The sequence below is a fragment of the Belonocnema kinseyi genome, chromosome 3 (genome assembly GCF_010883055.1).
Source record: "Belonocnema kinseyi isolate 2016_QV_RU_SX_M_011 chromosome 3, B_treatae_v1, whole genome shotgun sequence".
Classification (NCBI taxonomy): domain Eukaryota; kingdom Metazoa; phylum Arthropoda; class Insecta; order Hymenoptera; family Cynipidae; genus Belonocnema; species Belonocnema kinseyi.
In genome coordinates, this window is record NC_046659.1 from 117,604,670 (window position 1) to 117,623,993 (window position 19,324).

General features: G+C 27.4%; 1 protein-coding gene across 2 annotated transcripts in view; it reads left to right on the forward strand.

Moving 5' to 3' along the window:
- LOC117169468 (transcription initiation factor TFIID subunit 13) overlaps positions 1–19,324 on the forward strand; it is a 73,486-nt gene that overhangs the window by 20,474 nt on the left and 33,688 nt on the right. Inside the window, exon 1 of one of the 2 annotated variants that reach the window (XM_033355870.1) lies at positions 16,079–16,238. The exons of the other annotated variant lie outside the window; for it this stretch is intronic. Coding sequence (XP_033211761.1) covers positions 16,212–16,238 — 27 coding nt within the window. The 5' untranslated portion in view covers positions 16,079–16,211. Of the gene's footprint in view, positions 1–16,078; positions 16,239–19,324 lie in introns of those variants that run through there. 2 annotated transcript variants of the gene reach the window in all.

Sequence of the window (19,324 nt, forward strand, 5' to 3'; positions counted from 1 at the left end):
ACGAAACCTGGCGGCCACTAGACGAGGCTCTAGAGAGTTCGTATTTTCGTGTACAACGTTACCGGCTGATGCCGTTGGAATTGATTGTTAAAATATTTTTTTACATCCATTATTATTAAGCTTTGTACTTTAACGTACTTTTCTTTCGGCTCTTGCATTTCTCAAAGCTTGAGACCGATATTTTAAGTATAAAAAAAGTTCGAACGTTTAAAAAATTTCGAGGTTCAGAAAAAAGATAAAATAATTTTCAGAGAAGTTCCTACCAAAATGCAGTACCTAAACGTACTTTATTGTACTCAAATACATCTTCCAAAGTTTCAGCTCGATATTTTATTTACAAAAAAAGTTCTTAGGTTCAAAAAAACATTCTGTGGACTGAAAAAGTGAGGTCGGTAATATAGGTATTTAGCTGTGTCACATGCCCTTAAGACAAATCGCAGAACGAAGTTTGAAAGTAGGAAAGAAAGTTTTCTGTGCATTTGTTGACCTGGAAAAAGCTTTTGCTAAGGTAGATAGAAGTAAATTTTGGGAAGTCGTGAAATAGTACAGAGTCAATGATAGACGAGGATGCGTTTTGTCTTCATGGTTATTTATATTATGCATAGATAAGTGTTCAAGAATGGCTCTTTTCGGCGAAGGTGTGGATCTCGAAACAGTAAGAGTACGTGGGTTAGCGTTCGCAGATGATAAATTTTTTTTTATAGCTGAATCAATCAAAGACTTGAAAATAATGCTAAATAAATTGAATGCAAAAATGAAGAGAATGGGTGTAAAAATTAACGTCAGTAACAAAAAATTATGGTGTTCGAAGGAAAGAGTGAGAAAGCAATATGCAACATTGTCTTCAATGATGAGAAAATAGAGCAAGTTGATAAATATTTATATCTTGGTAGCCTATTCATTAGGGACGGAAAGATAGATGATGAGTTAGATAGATGCATAAAAAAGGGTTACTTAAATAAAGAACACGAGAATTCTAGATTAATCTAAAAAAATCTATACCTCCATCCTCACATTACTCCCTTCCTTATCGAGTGAGTCACGCCTACCCAGAAATGAATGAATGGAAATAAAAAAACTTAACACAATAACCATCGTTTGTCTTCAATCGAAAAGAGAAATAGGAATCGAAGTCATTTTGAAGTTAAATAAAAATCAATTCCAACGTAAAAGTATATTTGGCATTTTTATTTCAAAAATGATTTCGCAAAAAATCATGTCACAAAAAATATATTTTTATTCGTCTGCGATAAATTTTTAAAATTATAAATTCTTCAATGGCAGAAATCATTAAGAAAAGGAAAAGATTGTATCTTCGTTTCTAAATATAAAAGTAAATGTTTAATCTGTCCCCCTTTTTTCCTCTTTGTGAAAAAATGATCTATTTCCGCGTTCTTTAAGTTTAAATTGTGTAAAATTGTACAGTTTTAAATTAAAATTCTTCATAACTTCATAATTGTTTAATTTAAAAATGAAGGAATGTTTTATCTGACTGACTATAAATTCAAAACACTAAAAATCGCAGGTTAGATTTAAATAATAGAGACTCTTTTTCGCATGAATTTTCCAAGCTAAAACAATTTCCAATTAAAAGCTTTTATGATTAAAAAAAATTTTAATTGAAGTCTTTTAAGGAGTTATTTTAATGAAACTTTATAAATTAGAGAATTTCAAAATAACGCAGCGTGGTAGGCTCCTGCTCTGCAATTTTATATTTGTGAAAGTTTTATATTTAGGAATTTGGATGCTCTAAGTAACTTTATAAATAAATTTTATTTCATAAATATTGTACTATTTTCAAGTAAATTAGCCTGTGCCCTTAGAATGAATAAGTTCAAATTTACAAATTTAAAATATAACTGTTCTATTCTATTTATAAAATATTCTAAATTATAAATGTTACAAGATACACATTTTTGTCTTTCAATATCAATGATGAGGAAAAATGAAAAATTGGTCAAGGAAAAGTGAGGGAGTTTTGAAAATGAAGTTTAGCGTCTACGCTCAATAAGGAAATGTTTACGGTATTTAAACAATTCAAAGAGATTGAAATAAAACTTTTATTTCACAACAGAAAAATCTAAAATAATCTTAGAAGGTATGATGCAGGATATTACATCATTTTCCATCCCATTCAGATCCGTCGGCAGGAGGTGGTGGCAATTGTGGTCTTTCAGGGATATAATTAACGAGGTGCGGCGGAAGTTCCCATTTTTGAAAAAATGGTATTGCCTTAGATAAGGGGCCATTTACAATTATGCGAAAGTTTTTGTTATCTTCCTTGCGTGTTATAACTGGAATTTGACCCCTATCAAATACTGGACAAAGTATATTTTCAATAGTTTCTCCGACTTTTTCTTGATTCAATACTCCAAGTTTAAAACCCATCATTTCTGCTGCATGGTCTCTATAAAGTTCGATTGGCAAATCTATTTTCGCCCCTGTTTTTTTTGTTTTGTATTTGTAAACACCTACACTGTAAATTTCTTCAGAGAATTCGAGCTCCTTTAATAGTAATTCTAGTTGCCTCATTTGTGCATTCCGATTTGATTCTGTAAAAATAAATAGAAAGAAAATTGTATTAATACTTGAAATGAGGGACTTAATGCTCATTCAAAAACCTGTTTTCAAGGAATTTGCCCTTTTTCTTGATTTTTCGCTTAAATGCGAACTGAATAAAGAGAATGTAATAAGAAAATTCAGCTACTTTTTCTTTTAAAGTTAATTCTTTTTAATTTACCAGTCTGATATCATACGTTTGTTTCGCAAATCATTTCCTTTGGATAGAAATCCTTTAATTTTAATTTTATTTTACACTAAAATTTTGAAAATTGTACAATAATTTCGTTAGAATTAAGTTGAAACTTGAAGTGTCAAAATTCCGATCGGCAATTTGATCTTCTAGATACTACACCCAACAAAAAAATCTGGTTGAACCTACCAGAATTTTGATTAATTGAACTAGAATAGAGTTTTCAATATGCCCTTACTATAAATTCTTTTTAAAATTATCAGAAATTTCGAGTTGACAATTTTCTGGTTAATGTTACCAGATATCTAACAAAAGTTTCCGACAACAGAGTGCAGCAACATGTAAACTTTTCTACATTATACATAACACTTTTGTATCAATTATAATACATTTTTATGTAACTCTGTCTGGGATTGCTTATTAAAAAATTCCAAAATAAAAAGCAAATTGTATTTATCATGATTATTTTTGTATTTTTTTCTTATTTTACTTTAAATTGTATTCTAAGCTGCTCTGAAACATGCATCATTTCAATAAATGTATATCATTACAATTCATAATATGCATAAGAATTGAATCATACTAATTATTATTTCCTTGTTTTTATAATTTTTTATTTTCAATGTTGTTTTTTACGATGGAATAAAAACTACTGCGCATCTACATAGAGTCCTATATAGGAGCCTATGTCCTCTTTCGTCTTTTCTGCACTTTTTCCAAAAAGTTCATTTTTGCATTTTTTATCTTATGTTTTACGATTAAAAGAAGATCTACACATCCAATCAAAAAATGATTAATAATAAATTTATAGATCTTTTCAGGCGAACAACTTTTGTCTGGTAATTCAAGTTCGTACCTTGTGTCGTTTTTTCAAACAAATTTAATATTTTTATTTTGAATGATATTTTTTACGACTAAAGCAAAAACTACGTGTCCTATCAAAAATTATAGCTCTTTTTTGGATCAACCATTTTTGTCTCATTTCTTTTCGTAGCTTATATCGAAAAGTGATTCATTATAAATTTTTAGTTCTTCCCAGGGCGCGCAATTTGAGATTTTTTATTTTTTTTTCGTATCTTGCATAGTTTGACCAAAAAATGGAGTTTTTGAATTTTTCATTATTTTTGGTAGGATCAAATTTGGAATGTTCAACTTTTCGACCAAATTAAAAAAGGTTGTTATCGTAATCCTGTAGAGATTTCAAAAAGCAAAGCTTTTCTTCTCTTGGCTTTTTCTCATATCATGCGTTGTTTGGCTTAAAATGTTCATTTCAGTTTGTTTTTTTGGATTTTGAAAATGCTCTAACTCAGATAATTTTCTTTTTATAGAAAAAAATCATGGGGATAAATTGTTTGAGTTTCTGAGTACTATGAACAACCGTACATAGAATTTTTAAATCTTGAAAAAATGTGGTTTAAAAATTTTTTTGTACGAGATAATTTGGAATTTTCAACTTTTTGACCAAATTGAAAATGTTGTTATTATAATCTTTTAGGGCTCTCAAAAAGCAAAGTTTCTCTTCTCTTGGCTTTTTCTCATATCATGCGTTATTTGGCTTAAAATGTTCATTTCAGTTTATTTTTTTTTGGATTTTGAAAATGCTCTAACTCTGACAATTTTCTTTTTATAGAAAAAAGTCAGAAGGATAAATTGTTTAAGTTTTGAAGTACTATGAACAACCGTGCATAGAATTCTTACATCTTGAAAAAATGTGATTTCAAAATATTTTGGTACGATCAAATTTGGAATTTTTAACTTTTCAACCAAATTAAAAAAATTGTTATCATAATCTTGTAGGGCTTTTAAAAAGTAACGTTTTTTTTTCTCTTGACTTTTTTTCGTATCATGCGTTGTTTGGCTTAAAATGTTCTTTTTAATCTGTTTTTTTTTTGGATTTTGAAAATGCTCTAACTCTGGTAATTTTTGATTTTTCAAAAAAGTCATTAGGATAAATTGTTCAACTTTTTGAATACTATAAATAACCGTACAGAGAATTTTGGAATTTTTAAAAAAGTGGTCTCAAAAATATTCAAAATGTGCCCACTTTTTGAATTTTTATCCAAAATGGCTGGCTAACGAACTTGACCTGTAGTTTAGGACACTAAAAGAGTGTGCCAAAGTGCAATCTAATAGATTAATTTTTTCGAAAGTTATCGTGTTCATAGACACAGACAGACAGACATACAGATAGACACATTCGTAAAAACCTGTTTTTCGGTTTCAGAGGGTCTCAAAACGTGGACATTTGACTAAATTAAGGGAGGTGGGTCAAATTTTACACAAATCTAATACCTTCTCGAATAAGAATGTAAAAATTCTTCTTTCCATCTCGCTAATAGTTTAATAGTAAAGCACCCGACAGTCCATTGGAAGTTCTATGGTTCAATTCCCAGTGGAGCGACGAGGGTGGATCTTTTTTGTCAGAAAAAATTTAAATTTTACATTCTCATCCTAATGAGAAAGTATGGGTATTATGTAAAATTTCACTTTGTTGGTTTTCATCAAATTTCCACGTTTTGGGACCTACTGAGTCAGAAAAAACGATTTTTACGAATGTGTTTGTCTGTAGTCTGTAATCTGTATTCAGTAGGCACGATAACTTTCGAAAAATTGATCAGATTGGATTCTGCTTTGGCACGCTTTTTAAGGCCTAAAAAGAAAGAACAAGTTCGTAAACTAGCTATTTTGGATCAAAATTCAAGAAGTGAAAATGAACATTTCAAGACAAACAATGCATTATATGAAAAAAAAGTTAAGAGAAAAAATACGTTCATTTTTGAAAGCCCTACAAGATTATCATAACAACTTTTTTAATTTGGTCGAAAATTCCAAATTTGATCCTAGCAAAAATAATGAAAAATCCAATAATTCCATTTTTTTGGTAAAACTATGCAAGATACAAAAAAATGAATAAGCTAAAATTGCGCGCCCTTGAAAGACCTACAAATTTGTGCTGAATCACTTTTCTATAGGACGCTTGGTTTTGGTTTTTAGTCTTAAAAAACAACATTAAAAATAAAAAAATTAAAATTTTTAAACTAATAACACAAGTTACGAAAAAATGAGACAAAACTATTTTATTCAAAAAAGAGCTATAATTTTTGATAGGAATTGTAATTAATAAGAATTGTAATGATATAAATTTATTTGAATGATACATGTTTCAGCGCAGCTTAGAATACAATTTAAAGCAAAATAAGAAAAAAATATTACAATAATCATGATAAATACAATTTGCGCTTTATTTTGCAATATTTGAATAAGCATTCCCAGGCAGAGTTACATAAAAATGTATTATATTTGGTATAAAAGTGTTGAGCATAATGTAGAAAAGTTGACAATTTGGACAAAATCGAGTGCGATGCACGAGATACGTCATGAGAATGTGTTTGTTTAAGCCGAAAGAGCTTTAACAAAAGAGAGTTCACAATCACAAAATTACAGTTGTCAGCCCGTTCACCTTTTGCGGTTGAAATCCAAAGACCGAACACGGAGTGCGATAATCATCAGTCGCGTGTTTGTTAAAATTTTTTGTTTTTTTTTATTGTTGAAAATCAGTTTTTTCAACTGTAAATTTAACTTATATATTTTTCGTTGACAATTGATCGTTTTTAGTTTGGAATTTAAATATTTGCTTGAAAATTAACATTTTTGTCCAAAATTCGTATTCGCAGATAGAAAATTCTTCTTTTTGGGTTGAACATTCTATTATTTTCATAGAAATTGAACTATTTGATTGAAAATTGAACTTTGTATAGAAAATTCATATTTACGGTTGAAAAATTATACTTTTATGTATGGAATTTACAATTTTCGTTTGAAAAATCATCTCTTGGTAGAAATTTGATTTTTTTCTGTTGAAAATGCAACTGTTTGGTTGAAAATTAATCTGTTTGGTTTGGAGATATAACTATTTTGATAAGAAAATTTTTCTGTTGGATTTTAACTGTTTTTTATTTAAAATAAAAATATTTGTTCGCTTTAAATATGAATTATACATTCCACTTTTCATTGAGAATTAATTTTTTTAATTGAAAATTCAACTTGGTTAACATTCGAATTTCTTTGTCAAAAATTTCTTTTGTTGTTGCAAGATTTATAATTTTATTTGAAAATTCTACTATTTTTTTAAAAATTTAAATTTTTTGTCGAAAAGTGAAATAATTTGTTAAATGTTTGTACCCTGGGCTTAAAAAAAATTCAGAATTCATCTCTCTTTGTTAAAAATTCTACGATTTGATTGAAGACATAACTATTTTGTTTTGAAGTTAGATTTTTGTTCAATTGAAAATTAATTTTTTTTAACTGAAAATTGAACTATGTTGGTAGAAAATTGTTCGTTCTTAGTAGGAAATTCAACACTTTTGTTGAAAATTGATATATTTTGTTGTAATTTCTTTTTTTTTGTAGAAAATTAATTCTCTTGATCGGAAATTTAACTGCTTGCTTGAAAGTTCAATTATTTGGTTTTAGATGTAACTTTTTGGTTGATATTTAATTTTGTTCTTGAAAAATCATCTTTGCAGGTCAAAAATGTAACTATGTGGTTACAAATTCAACTATTTTATTAAATATTTAATTAAATTCTTAAAAATTGAACTATCGCGTTGAAAAAGTTAACAATTTAAGAGTCAAATATTTAAAAAATATTAAATAGTAAATTGCAAAACAATTTATAACCATAATTAATAATTAATATCCAAAAATTTGGGAAAAATAGTCCCTCCCCTCTTAAATGTGAAAGATTGTTTCGAATTTAAGAAGTATTTAGGTCTTTTTAGAAGATATTTAGAAATTTCACCAACTATCAAGTTATTACAAATATTTTAATACTTTAAAATGTTTTCGAGAAGTTATAAATTATTTTTTATTTTCTACCAAATTTCTGAATGTTCTAAATTAATGGTAAACCTTTTTTCTAATATGATGTAAAATCGTCAAAAATAAAAAGTAAATAAAAAATTGTTTTAGACGTATCTGAAATCTTGAGAAATAATTGAAATTTTTTTCAAGACTGGAAAATTATATTTTTATTACGTTGAATACATACTGATAATAGATATTTCTTGGTTCTCAAAGGTTTACAAATAATTAGTAATTCGACTTTGTGCCACCTCTGTTTATTCTTCTTTCCTTATTTTTGAACGTGAATTAAGATAAATAATTTTATAATTTATCTTCTATGATTTCAAGACAAGGGGAAACGAGAAATGTCATCAAAGAGGTGGGAGAAACAGGCGAATCTTGGGAGAGACCATAAATCACATGATTGCGTTTTTTTTAAATTTAGACCCCCACCCCCCTATACGTAACGGTCCATGATTTTTGTTGGCTCCTCACTACTCCTTTTATGATCACGTGATATATCAGGTCTGCCCAGAGAGCAGAAGTTTTTTAAAGCTTCTCAATTGCCAGGTAGATTTTCCCCATCTCCACTGCTCTCTTCTCATTCAATTTCAGGGGAGCGACCACCGCCCTAAGCCTCTGGAGCTGAGCTGAGGGAAGGGGTGACGGAAATGAAATATGTGGCCTTTAAGTTTTAGTCGATGTCCCCTCTCAATATTCGAATTAATTAAAAATTGAAAACATTTTTCTTTAAATTCTAGAATTTTACATTTTTATTACATAAACAAATTATAATTTAAAATTAGAATTTAGTAGATAAATTATTATAAGATAAATAAATTAATTTACCGTCCGAAATTATGGTTAATATGTCTAAAATTCTACTCAATTAACTCTGGTTGATTTCTTCTGGTTCAAACTATTTTGCTTCATATTTCTGGTAATAGAAGCGTCGCGATCTTGTGTCGATTTCCAGAAATCTGTCTTTTGTCTCATGTAATTTTGCTGGATGTGTCAATTGACTATTTGAAATAAAATGTCCTATTCTCGAACAATCGCGATTTCTTAATTTGTATTTTCAGTTATATAAGCATAAATAATCATTATTTATGCTTATAATAGTGAACCTTGAATTTACTTGTGTTATGAGAAGATATTGCGCGTTATCTGTCTGAACACCAGTGCTACAGGAATACTTCCGAAACAAGCACATATTTTTTGGGTGTCTGAAAAAAATTCTCGAAAATATTACCATTGTAGGCAATAAATTAACAGAGTGAATGTTCGAGAATTTTGGTATTGAATAAGTGCTCCACATGCGTATTATGTAAATTCACGAGCAAAATAGTCTTAACAAATAGTTTCAGAAACAGAACGCATCAGCAATATGCTATATACTTTTGCTCCGAGTGTTGTATCTCTCGTCATTTATTAAAACATATATTCACATATAGATTATAGAGAAACGAAATTTTAGCGAAGCAAAACATAGTTGTTGCACTTTGTTGTCGGAAAGTTTTGTTAAATTATTTACTTTGGGAAAATGTATTATATGGTCTATGCAATTTGAGAGGGGGTTAGGAAGATCCCCATGAAGGTAAATAAATAAATAGTCGAAAATCGATCTCTACCATAATACCAGCTTAAGCTTACCAGAACATCTGATTGAGTTTACCAGAATATCTGGTTATGTTGACCAGAATGTTGTATTCGTAAGCTACCAGAAAACTGTCAGTAAATATTTTTGGTTAACCTGAACAGAACTTCTGCACTGTTAGAAAAATCTGTACGAGGTTTAATATACTTGTGTGCGAAGAAAATATGCAGGTCCGTATAGTAATGTGCATGAAAACTGAACGCGCTTTAATTTCTTTAAATCTTGTCAAATATTCTGAATTAAATTAATAATCCAGAATTCGTTTACTAAATTGTTATTTATTACGAAAGTGCAATGTACAGGAAAAACTTTTTCGTAATTTCGCTCTAAATAGTCAAAATTCAAGTCGAAGGCAGTTAATTATAGGTTAGGTCTGTTATTTATTCGCTTAATTGAAATTTTCGACATAAAATCTAATTTAATTTCTGGTTAACAGGAAGAAGGTGTAATGTTTTATTATTTACACTCGAAAATTACTGATAAACTTATTTTGAATTTATGAAAAATGGAATTATCGGATTTTTCTTGTCTGTGATTAACATGACTGTATATGAAATTTAATATAGTCGCCTTTATGGCGATTTCATATGCTTGACATAATAATGTTAATACACCTGAGTATATTAAATTTAATATTATTTTTAATAGTGTGGTTACATTTACCAGAATTTCTGGTAACATCCACCTGAAAATTTTCAACAAGAAACTTTTGATACTTTTAACCCGAATTTATAGTATAGGGCATATTTAACACTCTATCCTAGTTGAATTAGCCAGAATTCTGGTTGGTTTAACCAGATTTTGAAAAATGAAGAATTTCTTTATTAGAAAAGAATTTAAATTGTATTATTTCTAACTCAAAGTGCTTTAAGATTTTTTCGAAATTTAGTTCAAACATGATGTTGGGATCGCCGAAATCTTACGAGTCATTTTCCTGATTTCTGTGACATTGTAAGACTCACATTGTTTTTTAAATTTTAACTTTTTGATTCTTGAATGACTTTACACAAAATTTCCGAAATGAATAGTTCCTCGCAGATGGCTGTCATGTATTGTATGAGAAGTTTTGAGTATAGTTTGACTTTTGAGTAAGTATACTTTCAAAAAATCGCATGGAGAAAAATGCGGATTTTGGAACTAATTTTGAGTGGTATTTGACTGAGTCCTAAACTGCTTCAGGATTCAGTTCCTATTTTTCGAATTCGTTCTATCGCAGTGTGGGTTTTTTTAGACATTGGAACTTGAAATAGCCAAAAATGTATAAAAATACAATTAAGTAAAAAGATATGATACTATTTTATTTACCAATGCAGTTGGGGAAAACTGCTACGAGGAAAATCAGTGCCCCAACAGGGTTCAGCATTTTCTTCAAACTGGGAAAACTGCCATATGTAGAATTTTAAGAGTTTCACTAATTATGAATCTTCTACAAGATGTTGCACCATTTATATATGGCATAGGCAACAGACTAATACCATCACTGTCTGTTTGAATCATGATACACGATTATACATGTAGACCTATATTTCGAATTGCTTTGTTTTTTTCGATGTTTGTATTTCTGCTGGAACTTTCCATTATTGGGTGTTTATTTCCAGGAGGTAAAGTAATGTTCTAATACTTGATATTGTATTTTTCATATGCTGGTAATAACGTCTGCCGTCCCAATTTAAAAGATACGGAAGTGACATTTTCGCTGAGGTCGAATTTTCCATTGCTCCAAACGGGGGTGTCCCGGACATCAAATAGAATCATTCTAAACCATGAAATTTGAGGTTGGACGTTAGGTATATTTTGGAATATTTTTATAGATTTTTTATTATATTGGGGGTTAAGAATAAAGGTGTTTCGGATGAAACCATTTTAAACAATAGAATTTTAGGTATAAAATTCAGCAGATTAAAAAAAATTATATTTTTTATTAGCTTAAGGGTTGAAAACAAAGGTCTTCCGTAAGAGACTGGAGAATTAAATTGTTTTGGGTTATCTTTGTCTATCAAATAGAAACATTCTAAACTATAAAATTTTAGGTCTGACAGTTAGGGCATTTTTGGGAATTTTTTCGATTTTTTTATTATCATAAGGGTTGAACTAGAGGAAATTCCGTAAATTTGGTAAAATCCCCTACAATATTTAAAATACTTGGAGGACATGTCTTCTACTTTTGAAATTTCTTTAAATTCTTTGGAATTTTTTTAAATGAGTTGTAAATCTTAAGGATATTTGAAAGTTTTATAATTCCTTCAGGTCCCTTTAAATCGTTGAACTCCGTGAAAATTCCTTGAAACAAAATTTATTTTGTGTCTAGAAATTCATTGAAATGTCTTAAAATCCTTTGAAATCTTTGGAAATTGTAATTATCTATTAAAATAAGTAAAAATCATTTAAAATCGTTTGAATGCTAATTAAATTAAATTTATTCGTAAATGTTTTCTAAAAGCTCTATTGAAATCCCTAGAAATCGTTGCAATCCCTTGCATATAAATGAAATTAAAATTATTCTTTAAATTTTTCTGAACAAAATTCTTGCACGCCCTTTGAAATATTGTAAAATTTCTTCAAATACCTTAAAAAAAATATACGATAAAAAAATCCTTTGAAATCTTAGAAATCGATAGGAATCCCTTGAAATTTCATTTATTTTCAAAAGTTCTTCAGAAACTTCTTCCTAATTCTTTTTAATTTTCGAAATTTGCAGAAATTAAATACAAATCTTCAAAGTAACCTTAAATCTTAAAAATCCTTTAAAATTTGTATAAAATAAAAAGTTTACGAAATTTCTCTTTAACCATTTTTTTTATTCCGTAAAATTTTCTAGAATTTCATTATAATCCCTTAAAATCCATTGAAATCTTTTTAAATCGTAATAATCCATTAAAATAAGTAAAAATCATGTGAAATTCCTTAAACATGTAATTGATTTGATTCATTCTACAAAGTTCTCTAGAAATCCATTAAAATTGAGATAAAAAGCGTTGGATGGAAATTCTACAAGGTTTTAAATCTCTTGAAAATTTTGAAATCTTGTGAAATTCTTTCAAAACTATTAAAATAGCTTTACATTTTCGAAATAATTGAAGCTCCTGTAAAAATCCTTTAAATCTGATGAAATTCTGTGAAATTCCCTGAAAGTTTTAATCATCCTAGAAAATTCTTAGACATTTCTTGAAAGGTTTGGAATCTATTAAAATTCTTTAGAATCTTTTAAAACAATCCGTGGAAATCTCTTTAAATAAAATTTATTTTATTCCCTAAGGTTCTCTAGAAATACGTTAAAATCCAATAAAATGTTTAAAAATTGTACAAAATACATATATAATACCAAAACAGAAAATTTGCGACAAGTGAAAACTTTCGAAATTTAAAAAATGTAATTTTATGAAAATGACTAATTTGAAAATTCTGCTTTCTCAGTTTTGGAAAGTTTAAGTTTTTGAATTTGTCTGTTGCATTGCCTAACTTTTGCTTGCGGAATATCCCAATCTTGTTACTCAATATATTCTGTAATTTTATTTTTTTATGTGGGCATTTTGAAATTTTCTGATTCGATAATTTTGTTTTGGGTATTTTTCAGTATTCGGGATGTATATTTTTTCGAAAAATCATTTTATATTATAAGACAATAAGTTTTACTATACGTGAAGGGATAGTTTAGCTAGGGCAGAACGTAAAGCGTATCTCCCTGATATTACTATGAAATTTAAAAAAATCAAGAAATTGAAAGTTGGCCTATTTCAGAACATTTGCTTTTTATTTTATTTTATTCGTTTGAAAAATTTAGGCCATTTCGATAATTTAAAAAATGCTTGTGTCCTTAAGTGGTTTGAAATTAAGCAGATTAAACTACAAGCTGCCGCTAAGAAAATTAAATTTGATTGAAGTATCCCTAAGTTCACGAAACAAAATTTTTGTTCGTGGTTACTCGTCCAGCGTTTTAGCCTAAATGTAGCATTTGTTGGTTAATTATAATTCATAAAATAATATCCAAATTCTCATCGGATAAAATTAAAGCGTGATGTTTCTAGAAAATTTTGGTTTTTTTTCTTATGGCAATATATGCAGTATGTTAGCATTGTTTGTCCGTTATTTGTCTTTATTTAAGATCAAGAAACCTGAAAAAAGCGGAGGTTGCACAATTTAAAACAATTTTTATTTATCATTACTCAGTATTCAGAAAAGTCGATTTACACAAAGAATATGCTTTTGTGTTTCTGTATGTTACGCCATATAAATAATTCAGGCATCTGAAAGGAATTAGGAAGAATTTTCTAATATTTCAAAATTATTTCTGTAAATTTAAGATGATTAACATAAAAAGTATGAAAAAGTACGAAAAGTAATGCGACTATAAAATGTCAAAATTCTGTTTTGTCAAAGTTTTCGGTCTAAAGAAACGAAAAGTAAGGCAAATAATTTTTCGTTATTTTTTATATAAAGCATAATTGCGACATAATTTTAAATATATAATAATTAAAGACAAAGTTTTTATTCAAATGGGGAGCAAAGATATTTTGCAAACAATGACTAGTGTCGAATCAATATTTTGTTCAAGTTTGCAATCTCTGTTTATTCTTCTCCATTCGTCTTATATCTGAAAGAAGACAAAAAATGTCGTAACTTATTATGCAAACATAGTCAGAAGAAAAAATTTACAATTTTCCACAATATCACGCTTTATTTTTATTTGATGATTATTTTAATATTATTTTGTTTTCATTTAAATTGATAAATCAATTTCAGATTCATACATAAAAGGCAAGTTTCCTTCTCTAATATTCCTATGAAATAATTTTTTTGTACTCTATTGGATATTCTGTAAAGTTAAAATAATAGTATAATAATATAATTTTTATATTACTTAATACTTTCTATTAAGTTATTTATATATTAATAACTATTGACATTATTTTTGTTTGTTTAAAGATTCTTCATTTTAATTAAAAATTCATATCTTTTTGAAAATGTAATTACTTTGATAAAAATAAATTTTTAACTATAAATTGAACTATTTCATTACAAAATATAATGAGTTTGCGGTAAATCCGTTGTTTTTGTTTAGAATTATATTTTTAACGGAAAATTAAACTATTCTATTTTTGGTTAAAAATTGATATTTTTTATTAAAAAATCTAAATATATATTTAAAGATTGATGTAATTTTTGGAAAATTTGTCTTTTTGTTTAAAAATTGGTCTTCTCTTTTAAAAATTAGAGTATTTGAGTGAAATATTGAACATTTTAATTGAAAATCCATCTTTTAGGTTGGAAATAAAATTATTCGGTTGAAAGTTAAACTCTTTTTCCAAAAAATAATTTTTTTTGTTGATGTTTCATAATTATATTTAAAAATATAATTATTTGGTTGAAAAATGAACTATTTTATTAAAAACTTGTATTTTCTTTGGATTAAAGGATTTTTTGCCGAAAATTTCAATATTTTCTTGAAAGTTACATCTCTTTGGTTGAAACAATTAATTTTGTTTACTTTAATTGAAAATTTGACAAAATGTGGAAAGTTTTTGAAGAAACGGAAATTTCCTATCATTATTCTAAGAAAATGTTATTAAATATAACAGAAAATTGTTAAAACAATTATTTTTATTAAAAATAATTAAGTATTACTTCACTTTAATTGAAAATTAAACCAAAAGCGGAAAATTCTTTTAAAAACCGCGACTTTTTATCTCTATTCTAAGAGAAAATTCTAAAAACAATAATAAATTGTTTAAACAATTATCAGTATAATGTGTTATTTTATGTATTAGAAACAATTTGCATAAAAAAACTGTCAAAATTCATAATTAGCGCCAAAAACTCGCAAAACGTATTTTTTCACTAACATATGTGGTTCTTTAGGACCCCATAAAACAGAATTATGCCGGTGATATTTAAAAAGTTATATTTTATTCGCATTCTATGGCTACTTGTGAAGAGAAATGTACGATTTGTTAATTATGTATAAAATCCGAAATCTGTATAAAAGCTTTGCATATCATTTGCATCCAATTTTGGGACCAAATTGATGAACTGGTATTTACTGTGAATTAATAAATACTAAATAATCAAAGTTAATTACCCTTATTATAATAAATTAATATAATAATATACAATAATAAATAACTTTATTATTATAATATAGTTTGATATAACAATATATTGATTATATATACAGTGAAACTCTTCAATAGCCATCCCTTCTATAGCCCTTCCGAGAATTGACGCCGTGTCGGGGATGGGACTAAGAGATCACTCAGGCGTGGCCAAGAAGGAGCGTTGTGATAATGCACTCAAAATACAAAATACTCTACCCTAATGGCCTACCTGTATAAGTGCGTCACGACGTTCCGTTAGTTAAATCAAGGCGGGAGATACTCGCGAATTAGCACAAGAACTCTAGCAGAGCAGCAGTGGTGCTCCGATGCCTACTTTAGCCGATGGGACTGATCGGATTATTTCGTGCCATGATAAAATATTCTTTTCATTGACAACAGCGCCATCTGACCCGCGAATATATATCGCGAAGTTATTGGAGCAATTTTCATGCAAAATCGCAGTGTATATCAATTCATTTTAGTCCAAGATTAAATATAGAATAAAGTACGGTTTAAAATTAATTATTTACTAAAAGATTTCTTTTTAATATTTAATTGAAATTCAAATTGCTTCTGAATAGTTTCAAATTGGTATCGTTGACGTAGCTAACAGTAGGCTCTACGAATCGACACAGGAAAATAAGAGAGGGGGGGGGGAATGAGGAGTGGGAGAGAGAGGGGAAAGAGAGAGAGAGTGTGTAGAAAGAGAGGTACGTTCAAGTGCAGACACTTGAAGTGTTGGCGTGCCGTGTTTTGTTAAAAAGAGACTTTTTTTGTGGATATTGGTGTCTTCGAATATTTTAATCAAGTGAGCGACTTAGTATCTGGACCGATTATTCAAGACAAAGCTCTCCTTTTAAACGAAATGCTCAGCGGTCCACAAACGTTTAAAGTATGTAAGCAGGTAAAACATTCATTTAACGCGTAGAAATAAAGTTTCTTCCACATTTTCGTTTAATATTCAGTTGACCTTTATCTTTGTATTAGAAAAAATATTTTTTACTGTGAATTAAAATCCACAGGAAACGGTTTATACGCCCCTGACTGTTTACATTCGGAGCTAGCTATAATGAGTTAGTTTCCACCCTTTTTAAAAAAGTTTTTTTTGCAACCTTTATATGGAATCAATTACATTTTCCTGAAAGTCATGGTCCACATTCGATTTATTTAATAAATACAAAAAAGTGGTTTTTATAAAAGCATAAAAGCTTAAAGAATGGTTAAAATTTTCATCTTAGAATCTCCGTATGATAGGCAAATACGTTCATTTAAAAAAAATATTTGAACATGCTGTTGAATTTCAAAGCAAAAGTTCGTGGTAAATAAAGAATAGTCTTCCGATAAGAATATTGTGCTGTATTTTTTTCTGTTCCTTGACATTAAATAAAGTAATGAAACCGGGAAATGACAGTGAATTTATTTTATTACCGGAAATTTGAAAAATTTTTTGAAAAAAATTGTTCCAAGTTTTAACAGTTTTTAAAAATAATTAGTTGAATTCTTATGTTTTTCATTCTTAGGGTTTTCATTCTGATATCAGGTAGTTTACAATGCGTAATTCCAAAATCTTTTACTTTACACAAAATTTTAATTTTACATTTAGTTTTGAGGCGTATATTTCTCATTTAAAGAATTTTAAGTTTCAGTTTTAAAAACTGGAAAAATTACAAATTAGAAGCGTTTAAAAAAGACAATATGGGACAAAAAATCATTTTCATGGTTGATCAACGTTCAATATACATTACAATGATTTTTTAAATTCAACTATACTTTAAAAATTAAAAAGTTAATAATTTATTGTACCAGACAATTCGGAATCAGTTCTAAATTTAAGAATGTGGAGATTTTAACGTTAAAAATTAAACTGTTTCAATTCGAAGGTCTCAATAGTTAATCAAATGTAAACACCCGATTGAAATTTTATAAACTATTTTCAATTGTTATACAACTTCAAAATAATATATTCGTAATTAAAGGTTTTTTCTACATTTAAAATATTGTTTCAATTCACAATTTGAAAATTTTTTTAAATAACAAAAAGAACAATTGCTTAATATTTAGAAATATTTGACAGTTCATTCAAAATCAGTAATTACAAATCAAATATTCGAAATTGAATAAAGAAAGTAAACTTACAGCGTTACAATTTCCATCGTTCTATTAAAAAAAAAAATTATTTTTTATTATGATTTTAAAGCAGATTTCGAATAAAAAATGTATAAGCTTTTTAAGAATAAATGTAAAAGGCTTCAAAGGAATAAAAAAAAACATTTTCTTAATATTCCTAGGAATATTGAAAATGATACTTTATTTTGAAAAATTAATTTTAATAGAATATTTGAAACGATTTAAAGGATTTCCAAAATTGTAAATAATAAATCTAGATTTTTAAAATAGATTTCGAAATGTTATTCGTAAAAAAATAATTTTTAAAAGAAGTTTGGAAGGTCTGAAAAATTTCGGAAATAATTTAAAATAAAAAAAATTTGTATTTGAATATAAAAAAATCATTTCAATGAATATTTATTAATTATTTGTTTTCTTTTTTGTTTCAGGTAAGTTCCGGATGTGATTACGTATTTCAAAGAAGATAAAATTAAATTGTTATAATGAACTCTATAACGTTATTAAAGTCTCATGAAACGATTTAAGGACGACTTGAATTGAGTATTTTTAAATTTTAAGAACTGAAGGGGACAACTGAAAAATCGCAAAAAAATAAAATTACTGACATTGTATTATTCCCAAATTTGAAAATGCCCGAATAATACAATTTTCGACAGGAAATTGCCGAATTATAAAATATCCGAATTAGAGAATTCCCGGATTCCTATTAATGAAATTTCCCCCAAAAAAATGAAATTCTGGAACAGTTTTAAATATTACTGAATTGAAAAATTTTATTATAATAAAATTCCCCGCACGACTGAAAAATTCCGAAAAATAAAATTCCTGATACTGTAAAAATCCCGAATTGAAAAATGCCCAAATAATTAAATTTCCGAATTGTGAAATTGCTGAATTATAAAATTCTTGACAGAAAATTGCCGAATTATAAAGTATCCTAGATAGAAAATTCTCGAATTGAAAAATTTTCAAATAATAAAATTCCTGATTAACAAAACTCTGGAACAGTTTATAATATTACTGAATTTGAAAATTCCCGAATAAAAAAAATTTCGATTACTAAAATTCCGGATAGAAAATTTGCGAATTATAAATAATGCAAACTAGAACATTCTCGAGTTTAAATAATTAACTGTTTCTTTATAAATATAATTTATTTATTAAAAATGCAATAATCAAATCTTTGTATAAAGAAATTATTTTTTATTATTTATTATTTTCATTATTTTCTTCTAAACATGTGTTATTATTGTATTTTTAAGGAATAAATAATATTTCTAAAAAAAATGTTAATCATTTAAATTTGGGATTTTTCTAGTTCGGATGTTCTTATAATTATTCAGTAATTTTCTGTTGGGGAATTTTATTATTCGAAAATTTTCCATTTTGGTAATGTTATAAACTGTGCGGGAATCTTATTATTGGGGAATTTTGAAGTTTAATAAAGTTAAAATATTAATTTTATTATGAAAGCCAAAATGAGTTTGTTTCTAACATAATTAAGTTCATTAATTTTTCCAATTTAAAGATATAATTCAAGGTGAAAAATTTGCTTATTTAAAAAACCAGTAGTATACAACTTTTAAAATTGATATTTTTTAAGTTGAAAATTCAACTATATGTTTGGAAATCCATGTATTTTGTTTAAAATTCGGCTTTTTAATAGATTAGTTTTTCTTTTAAAATGCTTGAAAATCCTTTTTTTTAATTGCATATTTAACTATTCCATTTTTTAGATTTTATATTTGTTAGTTAAAATTTAATTTCTTTCGTTGCAAAATCGTGTTTTTTTCTGGTTAAAAATTAATTATTTACATTTTCATCAGAGAAATTATTAGATTTGTGTAAAAT